This window comes from Drosophila willistoni (genome assembly GCF_018902025.1).
Source record: "Drosophila willistoni isolate 14030-0811.24 chromosome XR unlocalized genomic scaffold, UCI_dwil_1.1 Seg144, whole genome shotgun sequence".
In the NCBI taxonomy this organism is placed as follows: Eukaryota; Metazoa; Arthropoda; class Insecta; order Diptera; family Drosophilidae; genus Drosophila; species Drosophila willistoni.
The window spans coordinates 3,870,390-3,897,956 of record NW_025814057.1 but is presented as its reverse complement, the minus strand read 5'-3'; the positions used below and the strand labels follow the sequence as shown (position 1 = coordinate 3,897,956).

Below are 27,567 nucleotides of genomic sequence, written 5' to 3'. Positions count from 1 at the left end.
AATCATTCGAATCTTTTAACACCATGTTCGTCCTGATCCTTAAAAGGACTTACGATATATTTGCTATTTTTCTTGAAACAAAAAAGTCTTTTTATCTTAGCGACCCGAAGGAGATTCCTGGATCTGTGAGTGCCAGTCGATGCGTGTCTTCAAGGACTACCATCTGACCCAAGGACTTCCTCATCGTTCTTGTAATGTTACCCAAAAAATATAAGTCTCTTATTGTTAAAATAACTACGGGACATGCTTAGCCGATTCTAGCGGAATATTTGGTAACTAAGTCTTTGGCGCCATCTAGCGGTGAGCAAAAATCTAAGCAAGTGAGCGCCAAATGCGAAGAAAGCTCAAAAAAGCAATGCGCAAAATGGAAAGCACAAAATGCGGCCAATATATATACATTTGTTGCATCCTTTGCGGGGCTATTGGAATAACTATTCATTTAGTCATAGTTTCCGGCTGTTCAAGATAAGGCACAGTTTCACCGTCTTGAATCAAACTCTTTAATAATATTGAAATTAAAAAACTGTCGAAAGTGATCAAAAAATATTCAATAAATTTTTTTTATCACCTCCTTATACCTTACATTCCATTGAATGAAATACTTTTTTTTTGTTCTTTTTTTTCAACATATTTTAATGATTATGTTTGACGTTTTTATTTACATAAAATGCAAATTATAAAATTATAATACAATATTTTCTTAAATTTTTTTTTGTTTGTTTTTTTGTTGCTTTCTTTTGTGAGGTTTCAATTATATACCTCTTTACTCTTTGATATTAAAATTAAATAAAAGCTAGAATGTTTTTTTTCTTTCCTTTTTTTAAATGTTGGTTGGTTGGTTTGTTTGTTTGTTTCTTGTGGTGGTTGTTGTTTTTGTTGTTGTTAATGTGGTAAAAACGCATTTTTACAATTAGCAAATTACAACTACTAAGAATAATGTAACTACGCCTAACCATGCAATACATGTTACATGTATTATCTCTTTCATTCTGATTTCTTGTTGTTTTTCTTTTGTTTTCTCTTTTTGTTTTTCTTTTATATATAGACTTTGCATTCTAAAACTGCCTTCAAGTCATTTAACTAATGCCACAGGTTAACTAACTTTAAATACATTAATTCATTTCACGTATAAACTTTCTCAAAATGTAAAAAACGTTGGACATACACATAGATACAACTAATATATGTATGTATGTATGTGCATAGGTTGGGTTCATTTTTATCTCAACTTAAACTAGTTCAATTTTAACTAGAATCGAATTAGATATTTAACATACTATAATGTTAATATATATATATATTTCTAATAGATATATAAATGGTCACTTCAATCTGGCCATATTAGTTTCTGTATCTTTTTGTTTTTTTTTTTTTTTTTGCATGATCTTAATATTGTTTGATTGATTTCAATTAAACTAGAGCACTAAACAAACACGCAACAACCCGGCACTCTACATCGAATATATATATATCTGTCTCTCTCTATATATTATTTATGCCTAAAATTCACCTAAAGAACAAAAACTAAAAAAAAAAACACAAAATTACTGCCGCATGGCAGACCAGTCTCCATTTGCGCAGCGATATTCTAAACGAGAACTAAATTAAAGGGCCACCTCATCACCGTTCCGGGTGCTAAGTGGAGTTACCTGCTCCTGGCACTGCTGCTCGACACGTAGCTGCAACTCACGCCTTCGCTGGGCAGTTACCGAGGATAAATTGGCATCATCGTCATTATCGTTATCATCATCATCGTCATCGTCATTGTTATCTTTATCGTTTTTCGATGATGATGCCCTATTGGAAGCTACTTGTTGGTTAGATATATCACGTGTTGTTGTTGTTGTTGTTGTTGTAAATGTTGTTGGTGTTGCTGTTGTTGGGATGGCAAAATGTACTTGTTGTTGTTGGTTCTGCTGCTGCTGCTGTTGTTGTTGTTGTTGTGCGTGCTGTATTGGATGTTGTCAGACTATATCGCTCTTGGGCGTGGCTGTTGCATCAGCCACTGTGGCCAATGCCCCACCACCTCGATTTGATGGCATTATAGCCTGCTGTGGAGCAGACTCTAAGAGTGAGCCAGCAGCCTCAATATCACCAGCTTGGCGTGCTGCATTCCTCTGTCGGCACAAATACGGTGAATTGGTGGGCGAGGGCAGTTGATTCTATAGAATGAAATGAACAGAGAAAGAGTCACAGAGAGAGAGAGAGAGAGAGAGATTAATTCGCATTTGATTTTAGGTTTTGACTGGGGTCACTTTGGCTTACCAATTTGTTGTTATTCTGACAACAGGTGGCCTTAACACAACCCTCCTCGGTGGTGGGACAGTCCAGAGCACAGCAATCCGATCCACTCATGTTAATGCTCGAAGTGCCATCGGACATGTTGCAGCCTTCAATCTCACTGAACTCGGGCTGAATGGTGGTCGAGTGTATGCCTTCGTTATGGAAAAACTCCTTCACCTTCTCGGCTATCTTCATGTACTCGGACAAATTGCGGCACCTTAAATTCCGCATAGAAGTTAATATTAATCGACCAAACGAGAAGCCATGCATCCATCCCTACCGTATGTGGGCAGAGGCAATGATCCGATCCCCGGCCAATTGCCAAACGTGAAACTCATGCACCGCCAGCACACCGTCGACCTTCTCCAGCAGTCGCTTCTGTATGGCATCCACCTGGATGTGGGTTGGCACTGTCTGCAGCAATATCAAGGCGGATTCCCGCAGCAGGGGCCACACCGAATGCAGAATGAGCACCACCAGCACAATGGACAAGGCGGGATCCATGTAGTAGCGATATTTCCATTCGGTCTTCCACACAACCACCGCACTGATGACCACAATAATGCTGCCCAATGCATCGCTCAGGACGTGCAGAAAGGCGCCACGCATGTTCATTGAGCCGGGATCGTGGCTGTGGCCGTGGCTGGATTTCTTCACCTGCTGCTTCTCCTTCTGCTTCTCGTAGGCAAAGTCGTTGGGCTCATCCTCGCCATCGTTCATGTTGGCCAATTCGGTGAGGCGACTGTGGTTCCGGGTCAGGCCACCGCCATGCGAATGCCCATGATGGCCGCCATGCTCTGCAATGGAATGGATATTTAAGTAATGATTCATCGGCAAGATCGGGGCGAGTTACTCACCATAGAGCAGACACAGGCCTATCACATTAACTAGCAGACCCAAGGCACCAACAATGACCAGCAATTTGGGCTCGTGAATGGGTTCCTCTTCGATGAATCTGAAAGATATATTCGCATATATTCGTTTTAACAATCGAGTAATAAAATAAAATATATAAATGAAACTTTTGCACTCGTAAAGTTTTTGGAGCGCAAAATGCATATGGAATGCAAATTCAATAAGAAAACTAAATCGTCTCGCCGACTTTGTTACCTATTGAAAAGACATGTCATACACATTCCAAATAGAAGTGGGCGTGGCAAGTACGTACAAATCAATCAATCAGCTAAGCGAGTCTACTTGGAAAGTGATCAAGAATATATAAATACTTTAACGTAACAAACTTTCTTTCCCTCTGCCTATTACATACAATTGGAAGGCTTTGATCTACCCCGTTTGCCTTTGAAATGCAGGGTATTTAAATTTCAAGCACGAAAGATAATAATAAAAGAGATTAAACGACTCTGAAATACACTTTTGCATTGATCAAGACGAGCTTGAAGACAATTTGTATATACACACAGTCAATATAGAGCATAGAATCGATGGCAATAAACTGGCAGCTCAGCTCTTAACACAAATAATTCAGCAAAGTTTAAACAAATCACGTTAAGGCACGAGACGCGACGCGGCAAGGCGAGGCTTTCGTTTCTCCTGGACATCGTATACACACAGAGAGTGTATGTCATGGTCACTCACCTTTTGCATGCCTCGATGGTGATGCTAAAGCACAGAGCCACCAGAAAGACAGCATTGACCAAAGCCCCCAAAACTTCGGCACGAGCCCAACCAAAGGTATTCTTTGACCATTTTTTGGGTGACATCTGCAGATGAAAGAGGCAAATTAGTCAGAATATCACGTGAAATCAATGCACTTTGCTTACTCACCTTAACCGACAGGAATGATATAACCAAGGCTGCTATATCGCCCAACATGTGAAAACTGTCCGCCACCAAGGCCATGGAGTTCGTTACATAGCCAACAATTATTTCCACGAAAAAGAAGAAGGCCGTCAGCCACATCATTGAGAGGAGGCGACATTTCTTTCCCGAATACTTGGACATCTTGGAGAAGCTGCAATTGAATTGATTTGAAAGATTAAATAACATCATATATGTAGATCAAGAGATGTTTAATTGTTCTAATTGTTTCGAATGGGTCTGATCTGATCGTTCATATGACGGTTCATTCACCCTTTTGTAGGTTTAAGATACAATCTACCAATTATTTTACAATGTGCCAACCTCTCAAATTGTTATTACCAACAACACACACGCCAAGTGAGAGAGAGAAAGAGAGAAAAAGGGGGCAAATTACCAACAAATTGATGGTTTTTTTTCTTCTTCTTCTTCTTTTTCAATTGTTTTTTCATTGTTGTTGCTCAACTTTTTTCCATAGTTTGCCCATTTTGCCTTTTGTTCGTTCGGGCTAAAAGTTTTTCAACCATCCTCCCCCTCAGATGAAGAGAAAGGGAGAGGGAGACGGGGAGGTTTAATTGAATGAAAAGCAAAAGAAAAGCTGGACTTGAACTAAAACTGGAAAGTATCTATCTCTGCTGCTCTGCTCTGCTCTGCTCGGGGGCTTGGCCCCTGACTTTGGGAATTGTTTAGTTTTCGGTTGACTAGACAACAACAACAACACCAACACCAACACACGGACTGAGACTCGCTCGCGTTGCGAATGAATTGAAAACTTACGCAAAGAACTGCATTTGGTAGTTGAAAGTTTTAAGGATAGTTGATAATGATAAAAATGGATTCCTTTGGAGTGAAGTCACTTGCCGCTCTGATCGACTGCCAGTGAGTTACACCTCCAACTGTGCTCTGGATGATAAGCCACAAAAGGTGGCTATTTATTACCCAGAATCGGATACACTACCAAGGTACGAGGAACACCAGAAGTCGATGTGTAAACAAAAATACAAAACGGTTTCAACTGAATTCGACGACAGAGCAAAATTACCGAAACAAAACAAAATGTATGTATCAGAATTGAAAAATAAAAGAAAACAAAGCAAAAAAACAAAAAAAAAACGGAAAGGGGGAAAAAGCGAAATGTCGCCCCGTTCGTTGTTAGGGACGGACCTGTTAAACGGGGGCAGGAAGCACTCTCCTCCCCCGCCCTAAGCCCACCATGACGATGCCCAGGTGGGTGGCAAGGGGTTTGGAATTGTTTGTTGTTGTAGCTAAGAAAACAATTTGCATTTTCGCATGAAATTGAACCATAAAGCAAAACGATCGACTGCTGTTGGCTAAGCAACCAAAGCAAAGTAAAGCAAAGCAAAGTCAAACCCCGTCAATAGAAGGAACCGGAAAGTGTTATTACTACAGTAAAGACTGGTGAGGAAAGGCGCTACCACATCTCCTTGTTGTGGGGGATGCCTTGCAAACAGTTTTCACTGTAGTTCAGTTTAGTTGGCTGCATCCACAGAGCATATTTCCCACACCCCACCCCAACCCAACCCACTTGATTCTCGATGGTTGCTGATGTGACCGCCAAAACTATGTACATAAAATTGATTATACAATCTCTCTTCACTGGCTGGTTATCTCTCATTTTTCTCTCTCTCTCTCTATCCCCCTCTCTTTGTGCTGTTCTTTAGCCGTCAAGAGTCAACGAGTCGGCACACGAGACGCCAAAATGCGGCACTTTGCATTACATTTTTTTTGGTTTATCTTTTGCTTCCCGCACCATCATATTCATAATCATAATCATCATCATCATCACATCAAAGAACCCTTCGCCCAATGCTCATTCTGCTGGTGTTCCGTGTGCTGCCGATAAATGCGTAATTAGGCATACTAAATGGGCCCAGCAACATCTCCCTGGCAGAAACATATGTACATACATATATATTTTGATAGATAAATATCTCCTAAATACAACAAAGTCCAGGCATTTTCCCGATAAGCAAAATGAGCCAACGAACAACCAACCAACCAACCAGACGCAGCATGTGCGCAAAAAGCAAACAGAAACAAATATGAGAAGGCTTATCACAGTTGGCAATTCGTGGCAGTAACTGGATACAGTCATGAACGATAAACGATTAGGAGGAGGAGGAGTATGTACACACACACACACACACATACGTTATTTCGTTTGTTAATATTGTAATTACAATGTAGTCCCCCCACCCCACCCATTCTATCTGAGACTCCAACAAAATATACAAAAACCCTGACTAGACTGAATGATGAGAATTACTCATATTTGATGTCTCAGTTACTTGATCTTCTCTCCTCGATGAGTGAAGGAAACTCTTCTATTGAAAAGATTCCTGATTCTGAATCAAATGCCTCACAATGAGCAAGTCATTAAACAATGAGATAAAACGCAAAAACAGAAAAGAAACAACTCACTTGCAATTAATATATTCGCCTATATATAGAGTATATAAATATTTGAACGGGGCGGTGGATGGGCGGAGAGGGCTCTGAGGGCGGCGATGCACAGGTAAAAGGTAAAGGCAGATAAAAACACCTTGCACCTTCACGCTTGACTAAATACTGTACACTCTGTAGGGAATGGCGGCAATGATGAGTAGAGTTTTGGTGGTCAACTGAATGCCCGCCCTCTGTCTACTGATAGTCCGAGTCCCTCCACCCACCACCCCTCATTCGGAATGGACGTTCCAACATTTCTGTTGAGCTCTTAAGCTCTGGCTGTTTTACTCTGGCGATAGTGAGACGTGTTTGGCATATGAAAAACAACCACACAGAGAAAAAAAAGACCGAACTCAAATCGAGAAATGTGGAAATCAATTGAATTTTGCGATCGAATTGTGTTAATAATTATGCAATACTAATTTAATTTCATTTTGCTTTTTGCCCAAGTTGACATTGACTAGTTAAAACATCGCCAAAGTCCAGGTCGTAAGTCTTGACTAATAAATCTTTTGGAAATTTATGTGACAAGACTAAGTAGTTGACATCGAGAAGAGAATCTGAGACTGACCTCGAGAGAATCCAACAAAGAGAAGTTGTAACTGAAATGGGAATTAATTGCCTCCATTGGCTATGGAGTATTAAATGTTTGAAAATCCGTGCCTTTAGATAAATATGGTGATTATGACATTGGTTTTTAAGTTTCCGTCTGACAATATACATAAGCATATATAGACCCTCTCTGTCTGTGTGTGTGTGTGTCAAGAGGAGCACGTGCAATGCGTTTGGCCTACACAATTAATTCAAAACAATTTAACATTCAGCTCACAGGCCAAAACGATTTCAAAGTACAAACTATTTAATAGTTGAAGAGAGACACACACAGGGAGGCGGTGAGGAGGGGGTTGAGAGGGTTGGTGGAGGTTGGAAGGTAGCTGGTTAGCTTCTGTGCATTTATGTGCAAGTCTCGCTTTACATATGTAGATACACACACACACATAGAAGGAGAGAAAGAGAGAGAGAGGGTGCGATGTGTGTGTGTGTATCTATAACTGGGTTACAACATATCATCATTCTAGGTCATGTCGTATTTAATTGGCCTTCTCTACAACAACACACACTCACACACGCACACACTCATGCGTTTTGCCAAAAACAATTGTCCACACAGTTTCAGGTTAACCACAAAAAGGAAGAAGAGGAAAAGCCCAGCACTTCTCTAAGTTCTCTGATAAGAAAAGTCAAAAAACAGAGATTAAAATAAAAGCGAATTCCATTCGTGCTGATAAGCAGATTCGATTGTCAAACAGGGGTAAGGATCTCGTCCTTAATCTGGGCAAATGAAGACAATGACACTTGTTACTCGCTTTTAGGATACATTAAGATAATCAACTATCTATCTCTTTCACCTCTTTTCAGACAGGTAGCTAGAATAAAGAACTCTCCATTTGACCCCTTGGCACATGGAAAATGGGTCAATAGAACACAAACAAACAAACGGAAAAGAAGAAGCAAAAGCTGAAATCGGGACAATAATTTTCTTGCTTTTCATTTATGTTTCTCTTTTGTCTTTGTTGTTGTTGTTGTTGGCTTTTGCCCAGCTGAAAGTGAATTGCAGTTTGTTGTCGACAACATGGCGACGATTAACCCGATTCTTGCAAATAAAAAAACCCTTCGAGTGGGCGGGTGGGCGGATGGGCGAGAGAAAACAAAGGAAAAACGTCCAACCAATTGACTTTTCCATATGGGTGAAAAACTACTCTGAATGAGGATACACAAATGGGCAAATTGCAGATTGAGTGCAGTTCACAACTCTCACACCCTTCAGATCCGATTCGACTCAGTTTGATTTATTTATGCAAATTACGTGGAAATGTTACAACACGGCGTAATTGCAAGAGAGAGAGAGACAGAGAGAGCAGACTAAATGACATTGCATGGATTTGATTACGGATATGAATACGAGATGGATACCCATCCCAACCTATAGCCATATATATATATATATATACCTTTTGTCTGTTTCAATTTCTATACTATTCACTCTCATGTCAATAAAAATCACTGACAATGTTATGGGGGGAGGGGGGTTGGAGACGGGGCAAATGGAATTTGAAAATTAAATTGATTTATAATAGAACGTGTACAAAATAAAAGATTCCTCTTCAAAAAACAAAAGTTCCAAATATATTATGTATACGAATACACATGTCGAGTAATATGTACATCTGTGTGTGTGTGTGTGTGTGTGTTAGTGTGTGTGAACGAGCTTATCTTACCACCCACTATAACCCACTTAGTTCTTGTCATAAATCGTCGACTCGTTCATATGCTCTACTGGGCAAACATAACCCAGTTTTAGTTTTCACTTTCAAATGGTCAATCTGTATATGTGTGTGTGTGTGTCTGTGTGTGCATGTGTATGGGTGTAAATCATATTCTCACAAAATCAAATATTAAAAGCTATTTAAATATTGATGAGAAGCAACCCCAAAAACTGAATGCAACTGAATAAATACAAAAAAAAAAAACAAATCCGTGCCGCCTTGTTCCAATCAATCTCTGTCTTTGTCTCTCTCTCTCTCTCACTCTCTGTGTGCGTGTGTGTGTGATTTAACTCATTTGGCACAAAATTAAATTAACACATATTGATTTTTCTGCACTTGATGTCAATCATGCCCAATTTATCAGTCCACAAAGAAAGTTCTAATAATTGCTTCATATGGTTCTCGATTTACCTAAGCGGAGAAGAGATTCTAGAATTGGGTTTTCTTTCGTAAGTTGTTCAAAATTGTTCAAATGGATCAAATTCGATCCGAGAAACTTGAACTGCAGAACATGCATCTTTATTCAAATCGGATATCTATAACCATCTTTCTGACTTATACTTGTATCCACAAGAAGTATTCATAATTCCATACTCGACATTCTCTCTTCATTTCATTCGTTTAGATTTTATATATCTTATCTGATCAATGATTAAATGACCTACTGATAATCACTTGACAACTTTAAACTATTATTAAAGTAACCAGTTATTTTAATTCAAGGAATCTATTTTGATGTAAAGGAATTTCTTTGAGTTCTTTTGGGTTAATCACACGATCAAATGGAATGGGATAACAATAATGATGATGCACGCTTCTTAAATAAGAAGATAAACATTTAATTTCAAAGTTATTCCCCCGACCACCGCTTCCTTCATCTATGGCAAATAAAACAACAACAAATTAACCAAACTCTGACTCATGAATATTGTTCTCCGAGTTAAAAGAAAAAAACCTAAACCAAAAAAAAAAACATCAGCATTTGAGATGATTAAACTTCTCGTGATGATAATGACTGAGCCGACCACACGAAGGTGATGGTGGATGGTGGAAGAGGGCGGAGGGCAGGGGGCGACGTGGAGTAACCGGTTGTCAAGCCGGCATTTACTTCCATACTTCCCGCCATGGTATCCCCCCTCGGAGATTTCTCACTCCGATTCGAACCAATCAAGTGCATTGGATAAATCAAGGAAAACTCTCCAAGAAAAACTTCCACTCAAATCAAAGTGTTCAGCAGGGCGTGGAAGAAGGCAAACAAAGACACGAGAAAGGAAGAGAGGATTTGTCAAAACAACAACAAAAACAAAAAAGGACAATGGGACAAACATGTCTGAACGTGAATTATTGACCCTGTTGAACATTTGTATGCTCTTTGCAAATATTCTCCCTCTCTCTCTCTCTCTCTCTCTCGATGTTGATCACTCTCTGTCGCCCTCTCTACAGGTAAATAAACACAAACCACCCCCTCCCCACACTGTTCCGAAGCAACCCTGTGGCCTGGAAAGGGTATTCCTAAAATGATGACAACGCCTCTTTTACCTGCTCAGTTCGGTGAACCCCAAGGATATGGAACGCGTAAACTGATTGAGGGGCAATGAGGGGGCGTGGGGCAAACTTACCAAAACTTATAGTAACTGCTTGGACGTCCCTCCACCTATGCGGGGAAATTGGGAGGGGGGAGGAATAGACTCGCCTTCGATCCGCAGGTGCAGCGGCTTCTTTTGTTCTTCTTGCTTCTCTCGTTGTTGTTGTTGTTGCTGCTGAAAACAAAAATTTATTAACATTGCTAACTCAGCCACACACTTTTCCAAAAACACATTTCAATTTTGATTTTAAGGAAAAAAAAAACACATATTATTAGTTTTCTTTTTTGTGCTGAAATTTTTTCCGCAAAATCAGCTGCAAATTTGTCATCGCTATCGTTGGTGCTATTGGCGGTTCGCTTGATGGTCAGCAGGAGGAGGCGTGGGGGAGGTGGGGACTTGTTGTTGTTTTTGTGATAAAACAAAAAAAAAATACATAAAAAAAATATATAGCAGGCTGACGTTGTAACGCGTGCAAAACATTTTCTTTTTCGTCATTTTCTTGTCGTCTGTTTTTGTTCTTTTGTTGAAAGCGAAGACAAAGGCCAGAGGGGCGGTGTGGAGGGGAACATTTTTAATGTCAAAAGGAAAAAAAACCGAAGTAAACCATTGCAAAAATCAAAAAAGAAGCGGAAATTCCTACGCCTTATTCCTGAGCCTGAGTGTGAGTGAGTGGGTGGGGGAGGGGAGGTCCCTTATATGTACATACAAACGATGCGTATTGCATGAGTATTTTAATTGTATTTAATTCAATGCCTTCTTAAAGTCGTGATTCGCGTCCACGTGCACTGGCACTTGTCAGTAAAATTGTTAATTATCACTTCCTCTGTATTTATATAGATATTACCGATGCTTCTATTCTCCCGACAATTCTTTTCCTTCTTTATTTTGTGATTTATTTCCGCTCGCAAACACTCCGACTGCACGACCTCTTTAAGCGAATTCAATGTTGTTTATGTTTTTTCCTTTCAACCACTGTTGTCATTTCAGCTTTCTTTCAATCAGATCTGGCTATTTTGAAAATGCGACTGCGGGAAAAATTTAAAAAAAAAACCGGCAGCGGGAATTCTAGCTCTTTTTTTTTTTAGCAAATTGCATTTGTTTTTATCGCATTTTACGATAAATGCGATGTTGAAAAAATATGTCCTAAAGATTGATTAATGTTAAATAAAATTAATTAGTATATTTTTCACGAAATGGCTCCGCTGGAAATTCCAAGCGTTTGCAAGAATCGTTTTGTGACAACGAAATCCATATGTACTTGGTATTTTTAAAGCAAATATTGCAAGACATGCAAAAAATAAATACATTAAATACATAATATATAAAATATATATTATATAACAAAAACATATGTATTATTTTTAAATTAGAAATTAATTTATCTCAAATTTTATGTATGGACTGCACCGACAAAATAAATGTTTTGATTACCAACTACCACCCAGCTGTCTAACTTCAATAGAACAGAGATAATATTATTTGAACGATAAGGAAGATATTGACAATATAGTATTATTAGATAATACATTCATTCTTGAATGAAAAAACAATATATAAAAATCAGCTTTTTTTCCACTTTTCCGAATGTTCAGCTTTTTTTAGTTTTTTCCTTCAGTCGATTTAGCTGTTTTGGCTTAACAAAAAATGACATCACTGCCAATGAGGCTTATTGCAACCAGTAATGCCAACTCGAACATGTTTGCACGTTTTACTTGGCCGCTCTCTCTTAAGTTAAGTTTCTCTTTGAATATTCGCCGTAAAAAAAGAATATTCGCCATAAAATATGAAACTTCGCTGCCAATTCGCTCGCCCAGCCCGCGGTTATCGACTATCTACGATAATTCCAACTTTACCAACTTAATCGAAATAATTCCCACTATTCGGTTTAGTGTGACCCAAGGTGCCTATTTGACACTTATCAACACTACAGTAGCCGGTGTGCAAAAGAAAAGTGGGCTCTGCTGACCAATAATTTCAATAAGGTGCAGTTAAAATAAAATTATTCACGTGCCACAATCCAGAGATTTTGTTATTGTTTGATTGTTTACCACGTGTAACTTTCGCGGGACGCGATCAAATGGTTAACCGTGTGCGGGGGACACATAACTGGCACCTCAACCCCCATGTGCTTCTGCCGCACAACATGCAAAACAGCAAACCGTCGCCATATCATTTCCATGACAGAAGTCATGCCCAGAATCAAAGCCAAAGGGCTTAAATAATGAACTAATCATATTAGTTAATCGCAATTTCACTAAAATGAGTAGATTTTATTCACAATTCGTGAAGTTCCGGGGGCGCAGCCCTGGCTGTCAGTGTTGTAAATGGTGACATTTGCTTCACAGCTGATTTTTAAAGTGATTGTCATTAGAAAAAAAAAACACACCACAAATATATATTTTGTTAAAACGAAACTAACATAAACAATTTTAAACATTGCTAGGCTGTGATAATGTCCTTGCAAACCTGGTTGGCCTTCATTTTTACCATATTAGCTTCTGTTTGCTTTGTTGCTGCCATTATTTTGTTGGGTAATGTTTTATTTAGCTTGGGTAGTGCACAAATCCTCGTGTTTATTTTGAAATTACAATTGATCCCATTCAATACGGTTGCAATTGATTCTTTTGCAGGTTGGTTCCTCATCTGGAAGGCATTTTTATCAAAATTTCGACTGGTCCGCGAACTATTGGGTCAAGAGGAGCCAGAGGATCAGCAAGAGCAGCAACTGATTGGAGAGCAACTGCCGCCACAGCAACAAATTCCACATCGAGCACGCAAAACGCGACGAGATTAGCACACGCCACGCCACGCCACGCCTCACGTGTATATATACATTAGATATATAATATAGGAGTAGACTTTTCAAATATTTCAAGATGAACATACGCTGCGCCAAACCAGAAGACCTCATGACCATGCAGCATTGCAATCTGCTGTGTCTGCCGGAGAACTATCAGATGAAATATTATTTCTATCACGGCCTAACATGGCCCCAGCTCAGCTACGTGGCCGAGGATGATAAGGGCGGCATTGTTGGCTATGTTCTAGCCAAAATGGAGGAACCCGAACCGGGTGAGGAGAGCAAGCATGGCCATATCACTTCACTTGCTGTCAAGCGTTCCTATCGCCGCCTGGGCCTGGCCCAGAAACTCATGAATCAAGCATCCCAAGCCATGGTCGAGTGCTTCAATGCCCAGTATGTGTCGCTGCATGTCCGCAAAAGTAATCGCGCTGCCCTCAATCTCTATACCAATTCGCTCCTCTTCAAGATTATTGAAGTGGAGCCCAAGTACTATGCCGATGGCGAGGATGCCTATGCCATGCGTCGCGATTTGAGTGAATTTGCTGATGAGGAGACCAAGGCGAAGCGCAAGGAAGGCAACGATGACGAAGAGGTCAATTCAGCCGGCGGCGACAAGAATTCCCATAGACCAAGTGGCGGTGCCCATAACCATAGCGGTCATGATGGTCATTGTTGTTAACACGCACACGCACACACACACACATACAAACACTCAGTGGAAGAAATGCTGCCGGCGTGCGTTTACTTTTTCGGTAATTTTTGCATTTTTATGCATTAGGTTTTTTTTTTTTTAATTAATTAATTAATTAACACAGGAGAATGACAAAAGGAAAAGAATTGTGTCTTTTAATGCAATGCTAATAAAGCGTATTTATCCTCAAAGTGGAATAGTAGTTTGTCTATATTTGGCTGTAATTGGAGTAAACTCTGGATAAGATTGAAAATCGGAGGGACTTTGCTTAGCAGAAAGGAATGGAACATGGATAAAGAGGATTGAGTAGCATAAGCTGAAATCTTATCAAGTTATGTAGCTTTTAAAACCAAAAAATTAAATTATAATAAAACCGTTACATAGTGGAAATCAAGAACATGTTCCACAGTGTAATTGGATTGCTTTTGGAGCTTTGAAAAAGTTATCCAAGTGGAAACTGATTCTTTGTGGTGAGAAAATCAAAGCCCACAGAGAAGAGTGCGAGAAGGATTTATGGCAAAGGAAAAACTGTTCTCAGCTCCAAATGAACCCATTATTCCAGTGCCATAAATGGTTTGAGCTTTTGAGATATCCCCCTATTAATACCCTGTATAAATGGGTCTGAAGTGGAGCATGAAATATATGAACAAAATTAAACTGAATGTTTTACTAAACTACCATAAAATACAAACATTAAATCTTTTTATATATGTTTTAAATAAAAATTAACAGTTTGGGCCATTTAAACTTATGAAAATCTGCCATATGGGGTATGCCCACTCGTCAAAGCTGCGATTCTTGGAGGCAAAATCTAAAAAAGGCTAGATTTATTCAACGTAAAATATTTATTTAGTCTAAGCTTTAATTTTTCATTGAAAATCAACAGTTTTATCTTATTAACCTTACTTTTAAAGGTATTCCATGAATCGAGCATTGTCGTTTATATGGCATTTGAGCCTTTTGATTAATTTACTGCGCTTGCGTTAAATTAATCTGCTAGCGGCAACAGCTGTTTTTCTATAGCACGTGCATTGCCAAAACTGATGCTGGGCTTCGGGTGGCCAGACTTTCGGCTCGCGTGCGCGTCAGTCAGTTCGTGAGGCACTTTCGAGGCAGAAACGTCCTGTAAGCGGATTTTAGCGGCAAATACTTTCGCAATTGAAACCAAAATGTGCGCAAAGTTGATGATAATAACAACTGTTTAATTCGCCGTTACATTGAGAGTGGAGAGATTGTAAACAAATGTAAACACAATTAAATGCAATTGCAAACGTAACAACACAAATTGGCAGTCCGGCAACGTGCTAATGCCACAACAAGTGTGAACGAGATAGCGACAAGCGGTTCAGTATAGTGAATAGCGTGATAAAAACAAAACAAAACAACAAAAATTCCTCCGATTGAGCAAGTGGAATAGACGCCAACATCAAATGCCTATAAAATTTGTTGTATATATTTATTGTTATTGCTTTGAATAGTGTGTGCGGATTCTCGTAAGGTTTTTGCGTTTCGCTAAATCAATAACAAAAAAAAAGCCCCGAAAACGGAAAAGTTGATTTTTTGCCAAAGGGTGTGGACATACACACGCACAACCACACATCCACACACACATACGCCCAGAAAGACTCTGCCGCCGTCGCCGCCCCCCTTACGACCCGACCAACCGGCTTCTCGATTCAAAAACATAAAAACATAAGCGCATTTTGCGGCAAATGTGCAAATAAACACACAGAGAGACAGCGAGAGAGAGAGAGAGCGACGGAGTGAGAGTAAAAGCAAGTAAAAGACAAAGCATAGTGCATCTTGCACCTCTTTGAGGCAAGTAGCAAGTTATTGTTGTATCCCAAAGAAGCGAAGACAGAAAGAAAACACAAAAAAACGAACCGGGTCAAAAGTTCGTAAGTCGTATGTATGTGCGGCAAGCGCTAGCCCACGCTAATTCTTCTTGCCACAATTCCTCAAGTGCAGCAAGACACAAGACAGAGACGCTGCGTCGCCGTCTCTGTCCAGACAAAAGGCATTAGACAAAGTGCCAGTGCCGGCAAAACCGCTACCCGACCTACCCCACCCTCAGCCGACCCACCACCAGCAGCAGCAGCAGAAACAACAACAACATTAAGTGCAACGGCCAGGCCTACATAAAAGAAAAACCAACACACACACACACACATACATATATATGTATATATACATCGTGAAAGCGAGACAAACTAGGCCAATTCGCGAGAGGAAGACTAAACTAAAACAAAATAACAAAGTTTCTGGGGCCATTTGTCAATGACTGGAAAACTCGCGTGACCTACCAATTTTTGCTCCTGTGTGTCCTTTATTTTTTGTTTTTTGTGTTGTTTGTTTGTGCCCGTGTCTGTGTGTGTTTAAGACAAAAAAAGTGCAATAACTAAAAACAGACTCATCCAAAATAATACATGGACTAGAATTAAATTGTTCTTCCTTGATCAAAAACCCAAATGGTAAGTCACAAAACTCAATGAAACTTGTTGAACTTCTTCTGTTTTTACATTTAAAGAGTTTTGTCTTTAGTCGACATCTATCAAACCAACAATTTATTGTTTTATTCCTGAAAATTATTCACTGTTGAGATTTATTAGACTGTATTGCATTTGCTTTGCTTATGTCACAACCGAAATTGACTCAAACAAGGGAATCGGAATGTTAGATGTCTCCTTTGCAATGCAAAAAGAAAATATCCTTGAATAAGATTCTCTTTGAGATATTAAGATTACTAGCTTGTTAGATGGGAATGTAAAAACAAGCCCTAAACCTAAATCATAAAATCATATAGCATAACCTTCTCAAAGGAAAACATTAATTGTTTACTAAGAAGACATAAAACAAATAAAGGAAATGAACCACTTTGTTGAATTTAAGGAATGTCCCAAAGGAACGTGTAATGAAATTCAAATAGTCATCTTTTGCCAAGTTAACTGCGATAGTAACGTAACTTAAAGTGGTTGTTACATCTTCTAGGGCTTAAAATAATTCTGGCCTAAGAGGCTCTGAGCCTAATCAGACAACAATAAAAAGAAGAACAAAACACTTTATATAAACAGATATCAGCTATTTCAAGTTCTTAAATAGTTTTGGTTGTATCTACTTTTTGAAAAGTCTGTCATGTGAATATTTAAAGCAAAAAGCCTAATTTAACAAATATAACTGACAGATATTCTATTAATAGTATCAAATATCGCCTTGTATAACGTCAGTACTTGATACAATTTCATTTCATATCGATTCAGTTAAGGCCGTCGCTTTTACAAAAATTACACATAACAATAAAGGCCTATAGCTTGTTTAAAGCTAAAAATGATAATCAGGAATGGATATAAAAGGGAACCAAGGCTTTTCATTAGTTTTTGCAATTTCTCTTTCTTCAATGAGGTCATTTAATGCTTAATAATCCAATATATGCAGGCATTTTTATTTACAAGAAATGTATAGCATACTTTTTTGGGGTTGCATATATTTTGCTTTGTCAGTTACAAGTTTTTCGGCAAACTTCTAAGACTTGCCACAAAAAGAAAACTAAAATGTCATGAATCAAAATGATAATTTGAAATATTAAGCTATTCTAACGAACTATTAAGTTTCTAAAAGTGCACAAAATTATGATTTTGTGTAACTTTAGTTTTTTGCCCAACTATATTTGTCATAACATCATAAATAAAGTTGCGACGGCAACTACCCAACTACAACTACAAAAAAAATGGTTTGTGAACTTTGACGTGTCAAAAATGGCTGTCGGGAATGTATGAATGTATATATATTCATCTATCTCATCTACTCTTATTTAACTTCAAAAGGCAACTAAACTAGCGGGTGTAATGACATTTGTCAGGAGGATTATGCCAAATGTTGGCCTCCCTCATCGCCATTACCATCATCATCAGCATCATCATCATCATTATCGTCAGCAACATCAACATCAGCATCATCATCGCCGTCTTTGTCACTGTCAACGCGTCTTGCAACTGTCAGCAGCAGCAGCAGCTCCTCCCTCTTTTCCCAGTTTCAACCAAATTTTCTTCATCATTTTTAAGCAAACATTTGCTGCTGCCACTGTTGCTGCTTCTTTTTCAAGTGTTTACTACTTCTCCAGCCCATAGTGTTCTGTTCTGAATCCTCCCTTCCCCGCTTTTATATGTACGTTTGTATGTATGTGTAGGTATCCTTCTTCATTCTCTCTGCATGTTTGTTGTTGTTGTTGTTGCTACTTCTACGTGTTGGCTCAGAAGATGTCAACAACTTTTGCTTGGCATTCGGAACTGAAGCTGCGTTTACTTATTTCGCTTGCTACTTCTGAGGGAAAAGCATACAGATGCAGGGGAAGGGGCAGATGGAAGATGAAAGAAGGCGAGGGGAGATGACTGCCTGCCTGCCTGCCTGTCACACATTTACGCTTGTTTTTGTCATGCTGATGAAATTTGCACTTTTTTTCCTCTCTCTCTCTTTCTTTTAATATTTGCTGTTGTTGTTGTTGTAGTTGTTGTTGCATGTGGTAGTGGCATGGGCAACTGTCAAAATGCTTAGCAATGGGCACGTGGTTTCCGTTTCCGTTTCCGCTAGCAAAAAGTGATTGATGGCCGCATTTCGCACCACTACTAATTAAACTTATTTAGCGAGTCGCCATTGTCGCAGCCATTTTTCATTTCGCTCTGTGCCAGTAAGTATGTGTATATGTGTTAGTATGTGTGTGTGTTTGTGTGTGTGAATACTCGCTCTGCTTTCAAGTGTTTATGGCTTCAATTCAATTAAACAACTGGGTCAGTTGTGGTGTTGGCATTGGCAAGGACTTCAGTTAGGACTTCACTTTACTCTTTTTCATCTTCTCCCATTTCTATCTAGCAATTCCTCTTTGCTCGCTAAAAACTCTGAACTCAACTTGCAGCGCGTAATTAATTTTCCTCATAGGCCCCACTTTCTGATGAGGACGAGGCGGCAAATATGATGCAGAAAACGAAGAAAAGAATGTTGGCAAAACCCTTTTGTGCAGTGCTCAAAATTGCATTTACAATTCCTTTCCATTGAAAATTAAATATTATTTAAATGCCAGCAAAAATCAAATGGAATGTTCAATAACTGAAATCAAAGCATAAAGAACAGATGCAATGCAAATGAAATTGCACCAACAAAAGCTTACTCTTGATTCATGTAAAAGTCCAATCAATAGGGAACACTTCATTCAAAAATTATGTATATTGCCCGTTAATGATGATCGTGATGATGCAAATCAAGATCCAATTGCTATACAAAAAGGAATTCCCTGAGTGAAACTTTCTACATTATTCCCATAATACCAAAAAATATCTATAAGTAACACTTTAATTATATAATTACTTTGTAAATTAAATAAAAGACATAACTGACAACACAATTCGTAAGCATCTTACATCTTAAAAATGTCTTGAGGAAAAAAAAAACATCAAATATTTGTTGGCTCTTCGTTGTGACCCATTTGTCATCAGCCATTTGACCGTACTTCTCCCATTCTCTCCCATTCCAAAATCCAATAACTGTCCGATGGCCAGATATTTCCAATCAATTCTTTTTATTTTTATTTCACTTTTTTTTGTTTATTCATTGACTTTCATTTAGCTCCCATTTACCAGCACCTAGCTCCTCTCCCCGTTGGACTGAACTTTCCAAACAAAATGTGCTCATTAAATATGATTTTTTATTGCTCCCCAAAAACCAGGAAAAAGTGCTTAGTCATTAAAAATCCAAAAAAAAAAAAAAAAGGGAAAAAGTAAAATTGTAGCAGGGTGTAGAGGGACAAATGGAATGAGGAGGGAAGGGAGAGGAGAACAGAAGCAGCAAGTTTACGATAACTTTTGCCGGCCACACATAATTTTGCAGCAATGAATCGGGAGTTTACGTATAATAGTATTTCTCTCTCTCTCTCTCTCCCTCTCTGTCTATGTTTCTCACTCACTCTCATCGATTTAAATGTCAGGCCAAAATATGTCCTCAGGGAGTCAAGTGTGAAACTTTTGCTCAGCAAAAGTTTCAATGAAATTAAAAAGATTTATGATTTTTAGTTGTGCAAGTTTCCAATGACTGAATCCGAATCTGATCTGAGACACACACACACACACACACACACACACATACATCTATCGAGACATTATATATACAAAACAATCAGCGATATTGGGCGCGTCCTGGGAGTGAAAGTTTTTGCTTTGTTGCTGTTTATTTTTTCGGTTTTTTTTTTTGTGTCATCCCTTGGCTCTTGGGTCTCAAGAACATTATTTTGAATTGCATTCATTTCGGTTAATGGCTGGGACGCAGGTTGACGCAATAAAAAGGGCAGCCAAATGAAACTTATAATAATCATCGGCCAAGAGGCATTACAATGCTCCATGGGCGATCCAAAAAGGTTCTCGCTAGGCAAACCAAAAAATGAAGTGGTGACATAAAGAGAGAGAGAGAGGGGGAGAAAAAAGTCGAATGAAATAAAAATTATGTTAATTTAAAGCGAAGTCTCAATAACGAGCTGCCTCCTTCCTCCCTTCCACCACTTCAATAAACTCAAGTGTTCAAAATTGTTTAAAGCTGACAAAGGTTCAACAAAGAAGGTTTCGTTTGCTCACCCCGTCTCCGTCCGTCCATCCTTTCAGTTTCCTTTGCATCTAACCGATTTTTCAAGTAGTCGACGTCGTCCGTTGACTCTGGTTCCGCCTGCTTGGAGTTTTGTTTGCACTAGGCAACGTCAATGGCTTACAATAGCTTCTCTGGACCCATTGTGCCTTCCAAAATCCTTGGTACAATTAAGGCTTGGTCACGCTAATTTTTGATGCTGGCCTCTGTCAATGGTTCTTGCCACGCCCATAAATAAAACCAAAGTGGAGTTGAATCTTTAAATTTAATTTACTCTACCCCTCAAAAAAGAAAAAAAAAGGGTGTTGTCCGTGGGCGTAGGCTGTCAGATGTTTCTTTAATAGACACTCTCTTCTCACAGAGATACATACACACACACACACGCACACACATACAAACGCAATCATAGTCAGAAATGTCATAAAAAAAATGGGGCGCCAAAAGTAAACACGCAGCTCCACTTGTCGAGCGGGGCAAAAACACAAGCAACGTAACAAAGGTTCGGTTATCGTTAGTTGTACAGGTACCCAAAGGCCTCAAACTTCCCTACCTCACCTCTCTCTCTCTCTCTCACGATACTCATCTCTACCACTGAATGCACTGAGAGAAAATTTTGAAGATACAATAAACATAAACTGCAAAATATTTTCATCTGTTTCTAATTCTAAATGTCTATGAAACGTTTGAAACTTGTAAAATGTGGTTTGATCGAATAAATAGCTCCAAATAGACTTCTATATAATCATAGACCCTGTTAGCTGATAAAGATTTTATGTTTTGAGTTCTTAATTACTATTTGCTTAAAACAGACGTGGCCAATTGCAAGAAATTTATTCTTAATTTGCCTTTTTCTGCTCACCTAAACTTTGTTTTTGCTTTACATGATCATAGCGGCGATTTAGATGTATGTATATATATAGATATAATAGTTAAATCTAATGGTATTTGTTGTAAGCCTAATGGATAGTATCTAAACGAGGCTTGTTAGTTTCTTGGCGTGTATCATCAACTGTGAGAGACTCACCTATGCATATGGCTGGCCATTACCATGACCCGCATACCATCAACCGGTTGTCGTTTGCCCTTTGGCAGCATCATTTCAACAAAAACAACAACAACAACAGCAGCGACAAGGACAACAGCAACAACAATATTACAATTTTTGCTTTGCCAAATGTAAACAACGTAAATGGAAATGGTGTTGAAGAAGAAGAAGAAGCAGCAGCAGCAGCAGCAGTAGAGAAAACGTAGCAAGAAAAGCAGAAGCAAAACTCAAGCAAATGTTACGCATACGCCACATTGAACCTTTTTTTTTTCTGTTGGCTGGGTTTTTTTTTCTTGTTTTTTTTTTTTGGGTTTTCGCCTGTCTAAGCTAAGTCGTCGTTGCCCGCATTCACCTAACCCACAGTTTACATCACATTCAGCCACCAGTCAGCTTACAGACATTCCAGTGGCGGATCTATGGATAAATGCAAGGATAAAATCGCTTAAAAAAAGGAAAAAAGAATAAGAATTATTTAATCACCTGGTGGATGGGAAAAGAAAAGCTTAAAACCAGCGATCAACTTCTTTGACTGTCTCTCGCTCTCTCATTTTGTAGATAAGACTTGCAAGAGAGAGGGAAAAGAGTTTGCAATGAAAAAAGTGTGAGTTATTCTGCTTGAAAACTTGTGGAAAAAAAGAGATCCGTCCAACAATATTTCTTAGTATTTCTTAAAGCCAAAAAAAGTTCCATTCTTTCGTTTATTTCGCCCCCTGTAGATCCGCCACCGGCTCTCCGCACTCTGAAGTTTCATCGTATTCCCTTTTTTTTTTAGGTTTTTCTATTTTCTTTCCTGCCAAAAAACTATTCCCTGCTGTCAAAGGCAGTACGCGACGCTACGGCAACGTTTGGCAGTCAAATCAAATGCCCAATTTGCGACAATATTGCGCATACGCCGCATGGTAAGCACAGCGAGAAGAACAAAAAACAAAAAAAAAAGAAAGGAAAGAGAAAAAAACAACCAACCAGCCAACCGAAAACGATGTGTAAAAACTCTCTCAGAGAAAAGATGAGGAATCTCAGCTACGCGTGCATGGAAAATGCGAAATTGTCAGGGAAATTGTGCGAGACTTTAAATAAGTCAACAGGCAAAAGTAATTGCAAAAAAATGAGTGGCACACACAAACACACACACAGTTTTGGTCTGTGTGTGCCACATTAGTTTGCGGTTCGCTTTTGGGATGCGATTTATTGACACTTTGCCTGCTTACCCTTCTACTCATATTTCTCCTCCTCTCGCAATGAAAAACTATTTCAATTAGTCGCGTTGGAAAATTTTTGAAACATTTTCACTTTTGCGTGTTCAAGCAGTTAATTAAAATTTAGTTTTCATTTTGGTTTTATGGTTTTGGTCTGATGTAAACTGTTTGCTCTCTGCTTATGTCTATAGACCAATGTGTGCCTCTGTGTGTCTGCATCTGTGTGTGTGCGTGTGTGTGTGTGTGTGTGTATGAGTGTTTGTATTTGCCTTTATTGAAATGCACTGTCAATGCAGCTTATAGTCCTTGTCCTGGCCTATTGACTGCAATTTGATTATGACCAAACATTGGCCAAAATGCATTAGCGAGCCCAAAAATCCATACATATTAGTTAAGGGTGAATCCTCTTCTTCCTTTCTCCTCCTTTCTCTCTTTTTCTATCTCCTTTTATTTAATGTGGGTGAGTGTCTTTCTGTGTATGTGTGTGTGTGTGTGTGTGTGTGTGGTCTGAGTAGCCCAAATATTTTCATTAATTAAAAGAAAGCTTGCCCGCTGGACAAGCCACATGAGGAAAAGTCAAATGTCAACACAACCGCAATTTAATTTATATTTAAATATATATATATATATCTTTATATGTATATACATATTAATACCCCGTATGATGTGAAAGAAGACTATATATTTCTTTAGTAAACCTTTGAAGCCAAAAACACTCACCGCAAAGTAAATTAAATGTTTCCAATATTGAAATTGTTAAATAAATGCTTGAAATCTCCCCTAAACAACTTTTAATCTTTTGAGCTGTCTACTAATATTCGAAACCTTTGACTTGAATTGATCAAGAAGGCAATATAAATTACCTAAAATTAGTTAACAAATTTCTTGGTCTATTTTTGAATTTTTCTTTACCAACAGTAAAAGATGATTAACTAATTATTTGTCATTTGGAGTTAAAACCTTTTTTACATCATATTTCTTAGTAAAGTTATTCATGGAATTCCTTAAACGGTTAAGTTTACTTTAAGACTTTTCTTTGACTAAATTGGTAATTATAGTTGCAAAATATACATGGCAAATATTTCAATTGGGTTTTCCTTTTTGAGTTTTCGAGATGTCTTCGAAATTGGGGCTCAGAGCTGGCATAGAAGAGGCATATTATATATATATATATATACAATATATGTATATATCCATTGTTGTGTCGGGTATCCTATGGTCGAATCTTAAACCAGAGCCATTTTAACTTGTATTTTATTTCATTCCTTTTTGCCTTTTGTGTCTTTTGCTTTATGCTAATGTTGGCCTGGTGGACTCTGCCATAAAATGTGCTAATACACAGGAAACGTGGCTGGGCTGGGCGTTTCGGGCTGGTCGGGAGGCGTGGCGAGGCGAGGCGAGGCAAGGCGCAATGAGCGTTTGTAACTTTGCATTTAAAAAAGCATTATGTTAAAATCAGCCTACGGCCACAGGCAGAAGGCAGCAGTAGACAGCGACCCAGGAACCAAGCATCCAAGCATCCATCCTAGTGTATTTCAAAACCCAAAGAGCGAGAGAGCAACACGATGCGCAATTAGATTTCCGCTAAAGCGGATTTCGTGATATCGCGTGACTTGGGCGGCGGCAGGCCCCACAATTCACATAGAGCTAGAGCTACGAGTAGAGCCAGAGTCAGAGACGGAGCCAGAGCCAGAGCCAGGGCCAGGCGTGGCTGTTGGGATTATATTTAAAAATCAGAGCGCAAAATTGTACAAAATGACAACGGTTAGTGGGGCTAGAGAACGAAGACAGAGATGAACATGGTGAAGGAGGAGGGGGAGAAGGCTGAGCCGAGTGCAGGAGAGTTGGAATGAAAGGCGGCAGGCAAGCGTAAAATGAAAACAAGTTGCTCGGCGCGCATGTAGGACGACGCGCCGGCTGAAACCAGAATGGCAACAACAATTACAGCAACGACGACAATAGGAAATGACGACATGAATAACAAGAGAAGCAGCTGGAGGCGGCGGCGGCGGCGACAGAAAACCGGTGGGGGCTAAGGGACCACAACTAGGAATAGAAGCAGCAGGGGGCAGCAGCAGCGACGTCGACGCCGGCATCGCCATCGAATGATAACAGGCGCAAATATCAGGGATATTAAAAAAGTCAAGCTGGGTGCAAATGCTTGACGACAAGAGGAGCCAAGAGACTATTGGGTAGGTAGGCTGGAGGAGTGGTTGTAGAGCACAGTGTCACATTGTCTTAGCCAAGTGGGTAAGCTTGCCCTCCTTATTATGCCTTGTTGATGCGCGATAACATCGAGGTGGAGAACTGAAGGAGGAACAGGAGCAACACTTTGCGTGACAATGCAAAACAAGAAAACATTGAATGGATAGATGGATGAATGGATGGGTGGAGAAGTGGGAGCGAACTCCCACTATGGCAACGAAAATGTAGCAAGCACACACACACACACATACACAATAAGCGTGAATTAATGTGGATTTGAGATGAGACCAAGATGGCGACAGAGAGAAACAGCTTCGGCATCAGGATCAACATCAAAAAGCAGCAGGATGAGTAAATGAATGAGTGGCTCCTCGACATGGACATAATGGCGCACAAGTTTCCTGCCCCAACGTCCCCAGCCACCCCACCTTCATGGCAGCATTACAACATTGGGTCAAGCAGCATTGAAAAGTATCATAAAGTATGCCTTATCTGCCTAAACTCTCCGATAGATCACACAGATGAACATTGCTTGGCCAGCAAAACAATGCGGAAAAGTATTACAGAGAAAGCACACACACACAAACACACACACACACTCGCACAATTTAAACCAATTAAACAGCGAATTAAGCACCAAACTAAATGCTATCAATTACAACGAAACAAAAAGGCCTAAACTTGCAATTTGCCAATTCGAGCATTTGGGCACATTCAATCAAAATGTTTTCATTTGATATACAATTCAACAATTAGCCAACTATTTAATCAAACCAATCAATTGCCTTAAACGATATGTTTTCTCTTAAAAGTTGTTGTACTTTTATCCATTTGAATTTAGGTAAATCCATTTTGAAAAGTATATTCTCTGCTGTTTGTATAGCCTTTTGATTTTATTTTTAATATATGTTTCTGTATTATCTTCATGCAATAATGCTTAACAAAATGTTCACACGACTTTTCCTTTTGATTAATAGTTAATTATATTTTTTTCATAGCATACTTTTTTGGGCTTACATTTTGTAGTTTTAAAAAAAATTACAAATTGAGATAGATTCCTTTATGGAATATAGAAAAGCATGTTTATTATAATTATTAACAAGATGAGACTCAAATGTCTGAATTTAACTTAGTCTTTCGAATACCCTATAAATTGGTAACACAATTCAAGATAAAAACTTCCCAATTTCAAATTAAGGTATTTTTAACAAAAACACTTAATGTACATAAAACATTTATTTTATAGACTTTAAAGAATCATCTTCAACTTGTAAATAGTTGATCGATTTAAAAGTTGTACATTAAGGTAGGGGAAAACAAATCAAAAAAATTATTTCAGTTTTAGTGTTATATTTATAGACGTACTTGTTTGAAATAAACAATGCTAGGCACATTTTTTTCAGAGTATTACATACTTATACATTTGTATACATACCACCTTTATATATATATCCACTTATTCAGCATTGATACTTGCTTGGTTAAATTTAGCTTGAGCACTTGACTTCACCCCTAGAGTGTAAACAATTTGTAGACATTGAAATCCGCTCTCAAATTTCGCTAAGTAAATAGAAAATTTGCATATTTGAATATGTTAAACAAATATTGAAGTTGCCATCAAAAACGGTTTGGCAAGGGATTGAATTAGCTAGCTTTACAAATGATATATGTATAGGCTACAACGTGCCATATAAATATGTAGATGTATATGTATAGGTGTGTATATTCAAAGGGATATCTGTGTGTATGCGTATGTATGTGTGTGCTTAAACCACTCTTAATTAGCGCGTTAGGTGTGCAAGTGACAATTGCCAGGAAAATTCACTTAAAAATCCGTAAGGGAAGGGGAATAAAAATTGTTGGAAAATGGGCAAAAACCATCTGCGGGTGGCAGTTGTCAATTTTGTGGTGGTCGCCTCTCGGTTGAGCGGGTCAAATGTCAAATGGCATTGCAATGCGTTGCAAGAGCCTTAATTTATGCAACGCAGAATCAAAATGCTTCTGCTACGAAGGGTTTTTTTTCCCCCTTTCTCTCTCTCACTCTCTCTCGCTCTCTGCGTGTTTGTTTGTATGTGTGTGTACACACACCTACATATGCGTGTGTCTGTGTCTGTGTGTGTGTGTGTGTGTAGGGCTGTGTAAATAACGCGTTTCGTGGTTGTCATTTGAAACTTGTCGCTGGCGGGCAATATTTTTTCGTATTTTTGTATGGCATTGCCAAAAAGTTTGTAACTGAATTTTATTAGCACAAATTTCATTTGCATTTTATTTGCGTTTTCGTTTTGGTTTCATTCCTATCCTCCTCTGCGTTTCTCCTTTCTCTCGGCAAGTCGACACACTCAACTGTAATAAATTGGCATTACCAGAGTATGTGTAAAATAACAAAAAAAGGAAACCCAAAAAACACTAACTAAAACGACAAACAACAAAATGTGCCCCCCAAAAAATGTGTAGAAAACACGAATTAATGCAATTTCATTGGTCTTGCCTTCTATAATATGTATATATATATGTTTTTGTATAACTTTT

At 38.7% G+C, this 27,567-nt stretch overlaps 4 protein-coding genes across 6 annotated transcripts in view; 3 read left to right on the top strand and 1 right to left on the bottom strand.

Annotated features, from left to right (window-relative positions):
* Positions 1-1,193: 1,193 nt before the first annotated feature.
* LOC6639595 (zinc/cadmium resistance protein) lies at positions 1,194-11,439 on the bottom strand. Of its 2 annotated transcripts, none has more exons than XM_023181778.2 (8): positions 11,325-11,439; positions 10,514-10,654; positions 4,069-4,255; positions 3,880-4,004; positions 3,141-3,238; positions 2,564-3,080; positions 2,266-2,500; positions 1,194-2,162 (listed from the first exon to the last, which is right to left on the bottom strand). In XM_023181778.2, the coding sequence occupies exons 3-8, from the start codon at positions 4,243-4,245 to the stop codon at positions 1,965-1,967; spliced, it is 1,350 nt and encodes a 449-aa protein (XP_023037546.1). In that variant the 5' UTR covers positions 4,246-4,255; positions 10,514-10,654; positions 11,325-11,439; the 3' UTR covers positions 1,194-1,964. The 2 variants fall into 2 exon arrangements, with proteins under 2 accessions (XP_023037546.1, XP_002062270.2); XM_002062234.4 differs by having other exon boundaries at positions 10,514-10,651.
* Positions 11,440-12,289: 850 nt separating this feature from the next.
* LOC6639596 (small integral membrane protein 13) lies at positions 12,290-13,393 on the top strand. 2 transcript variants are annotated; one of them, XR_006954711.1, is made up of 2 exons: positions 12,290-12,462; positions 13,111-13,192. XR_006954711.1 is itself a non-coding variant. In XM_002062235.4 (2 exons), the coding sequence occupies exons 1-2, from the start codon at positions 12,933-12,935 to the stop codon at positions 13,272-13,274; spliced, it is 243 nt and encodes an 80-aa protein (XP_002062271.2). In that variant the 5' UTR covers positions 12,871-12,932; the 3' UTR covers positions 13,275-13,393. The 2 variants fall into 2 exon arrangements, 1 of the variants encoding a protein (XP_002062271.2); XM_002062235.4 differs by lacking the exon at positions 12,290-12,462 and adding an exon at positions 12,871-13,011 and having other exon boundaries at positions 13,111-13,393.
* LOC6639597 (N-alpha-acetyltransferase daf-31) lies at positions 13,357-14,165 on the top strand. Its single transcript, XM_023179080.2, has 2 exons — positions 13,357-14,035; positions 14,099-14,165. The coding sequence occupies exon 1, from the start codon at positions 13,357-13,359 to the stop codon at positions 13,960-13,962; it is 606 nt and encodes a 201-aa protein (XP_023034848.1). The 3' UTR covers positions 13,963-14,035; positions 14,099-14,165.
* Positions 14,166-15,082: 917 nt separating this feature from the next.
* The window catches only part of LOC6639117 (fibroblast growth factor receptor-like 1), a 109,364-nt gene continuing 96,879 nt past the window's right edge, over positions 15,083-27,567 (top strand). Inside the window, exon 1 of the mRNA XM_002062238.4 lies at positions 15,083-16,445. The gene's annotated coding sequence lies outside the window, so the exon portion shown is untranslated. The remainder of the gene's footprint in view (positions 16,446-27,567) is intronic.

Bases quoted from the DNA above. Each gene is read 5' to 3' on its own strand.
- LOC6639595 (XM_023181778.2), bottom strand. From the start codon at position 4,245: ATGTCCAAGTATTCGGGAAAGAAATGTCGCCTCCTCTCAATGATGTGG. The intron at 4,005-4,068 runs GTGAGTAAGCAA...TTTCATCTGCAG, and splicing joins TATCATTCCTGTCGGTTAAG to ATGTCACCCAAAAAATGGTC. The intron at 3,081-3,140 runs GTGAGTAACTCG...ATTCCATTGCAG, and splicing joins AGGCCTGTGTCTGCTCTATG to AGCATGGCGGCCATCATGGG.
- LOC6639596 (XM_002062235.4), top strand. From the start codon at position 12,933: ATGTCCTTGCAAACCTGGTTGGCCTTCATTTTTACCATATTAGCTTCT. The intron at 13,012-13,110 runs GTAATGTTTTAT...ATTCTTTTGCAG, and splicing joins TGCTGCCATTATTTTGTTGG to GTTGGTTCCTCATCTGGAAG.
- LOC6639597 (XM_023179080.2), top strand. From the start codon at position 13,357: ATGAACATACGCTGCGCCAAACCAGAAGACCTCATGACCATGCAGCAT.